The sequence below is a fragment of the Vigna radiata genome, chromosome 3, assembly GCF_000741045.1.
Source record: "Vigna radiata var. radiata cultivar VC1973A chromosome 3, Vradiata_ver6, whole genome shotgun sequence".
Taxonomy (NCBI): domain Eukaryota; kingdom Viridiplantae; phylum Streptophyta; class Magnoliopsida; order Fabales; family Fabaceae; genus Vigna; species Vigna radiata.
In genome coordinates, this window is record NC_028353.1 from 10,985,978 (window position 1) to 10,988,081 (window position 2,104).

A 2,104-nucleotide genomic window follows, 5' to 3' on the forward strand; every position below is an offset into this window, starting at 1 on the left:
AAAAAAAAAGCAGGAGAATATGCCGCGGTTGTGACAACCGCGGTAAAAAGTGTGACGTTTTTAATTTTTTTTTTAAAAAAGACTTTTGGCCGCGGTTGTGGCACGAACCACGGTCTATTCCTGCCTTTTTAGCGCGGTTCCAACCGCGACCTATAATGCGACTTTTTTTCTTTTTTTTTAAAAAAAAGTTTTTGGTCGTGGTTGTAGTAGAAATCACGGTCTATTCCCCCCTTTTTACCGCGGTTCCAATCGCGGCCTATAATGCGACGTTTTTTTTTTTAGAAAAAAGGTTTTGGCTGCGGTTGTAGTAGGAACCGCGGTCTATTCCCCCCCCCCCCCTTTTTACTGCGGTTCCAACTGCGGCCTAAAATCCCACATTTTTTATCGGGTTTGAATATGTCACAGTTCATAAGCCGCGACATATAGTGAAAAACAATCGTGGTCATTTTCCTTCGCTGTACTAGTGACACATTTTCAAAACCTACTTATTCTGTTACTTCCGAAGAATATCAATTTTGTAGGAATATATCATTTTACATTAGTGAAGCTTCTAGATGTTTGGTCCCAATTTGGATTATTAATTTTTGATTGGGTTCAGAAAAATTCTTTTATAAATTGTAAATGCCTCGATAAATTCCCCCAAAGAACCTCTAAAAAAATAACACTGCCAAAAGATTCGGATAATCTTTTGCAACACCGTATGTGTTGCATTTAATGAACCCAATGCTAGTTTTCCCGAAAGAACATTAAGAATCTCAGGGGGAGTGGCTCCCTCCACCTTCCCGTTTTCACCTTCCACCTCTCTAACTTCTTTTTTATTTTTTTTATTACAAAAGTAATCTTTCTTTTTTCTCTTTTTAATCTTTTTACTTTTTTTTTACTTTTTTATTTTAATATTGTTCAGCAGAACCTCCAACCCTAAGTTTTTCTTCTTTCTTTCTCACTTTTACTCTCTCCTCACAATTACACCCCCACTCCCCTTTAACCTTTTGAGATCCGCCTCCTCTTCTCCACCTCCGTCACACTTTTTTTTTTTCTGGCCGACTTCTTCCAAACTCTCCAAACTCTAACTTTGCTCTCATCGGTGGTGCGATGACATTTGCTCTCTGTGGTAGTGCGGTGCGGTGGTGTAGTGGGGTGGTGTTTCGCTAGAGGGTAGTGGTTCGCATTGGTGGTGCGTGGTGTAGATCGGGGCATTCGTCTACCAGGTACTTTGATTTTTAGTCTTTAATGTGTGCATGGTTTGCTGGTGTTTCACTCGCTGGTGTTTCGTTGTGTGCTGCATGTGTGCAGGAAGACGATGACCACTCACGGATGTCGCAGATCCGTCGACGGCACAAGGATACGTGGTTGAGAGCGTCTACACAAGGATACCCGATCCCAAGATATCGCTCACCGAGAAAGGGAAGGCACAAGCCGAGGCATGTGGCAACAAGATAAAACAAATGATTGAGATAGAACACGGACAACACTGGCAGGTTTACTTCTACGTGTTGCCATATCGAAGGACCCTTCAAACCTTGCAGCACGTCGCTCGTCCCTTTGAACGTTCTAGAACTGTTGGTTTCAGGGAAGAACCTCACATTAGGATTTTCGTAATATATATTAGCTAAACTACTTCGTACTTGTCAAATGTGTGTTTTTTCACACTTGAGTTCACTATTTGTTTGTGTCATTCAAAAGTGAATTTTCAAAACAGAGAAAAGATGCGAGTGGAAAAGGCACTACGACAGCTTTATGGCTGTTTCTTCTACCGATTTCCGAATGGAGAATCCGCGGCTGATGTGTATGATAGAATCACTGGTAATGTTAATACGTATATGTTGTTTAGGAATCAAAGTTATGAAGTTACGTACTGATGCAAAGTTTTATACTTGTTGTTGAAGGATTCAAAGAGACGTTAAGAACAGATATTAATATTGGACGATATCAGGCACCCGAGGAGAGGAAAATAGAGATGAACTTGGTCATTGTGTCTCACAGCCTAACACTTCGAGTGCTTCTCATGATGTTACGTACCCGAGAATGGTACGTATCTAGAGCGCCTTCCTCACACACTCTCACCAAGAATTAACAATGGACAAATAGATAAATAAACCTCTTT

The 2,104-nt window shown here is 40.9% G+C and overlaps 1 protein-coding gene across 1 annotated transcript in view; it reads left to right on the top strand.

The window, feature by feature from the left end:
* The first annotated feature begins 1,092 nt into the window (after nucleotides 1–1,092).
* The window catches only part of LOC106757028 (phosphoglycerate mutase-like protein AT74H), an 8,539-nt gene continuing 7,527 nt past the window's right edge, over nucleotides 1,093–2,104 (top strand). Inside the window, exons 1-4 of the mRNA XM_014639610.1 lie at nucleotides 1,093–1,111; nucleotides 1,324–1,590; nucleotides 1,672–1,803; nucleotides 1,887–2,010. Coding sequence (XP_014495096.1) covers nucleotides 1,093–1,111; nucleotides 1,324–1,590; nucleotides 1,672–1,803; nucleotides 1,887–2,010 — 542 coding nt within the window. The remainder of the gene's footprint in view (nucleotides 1,112–1,323; nucleotides 1,591–1,671; nucleotides 1,804–1,886; nucleotides 2,011–2,104) is intronic.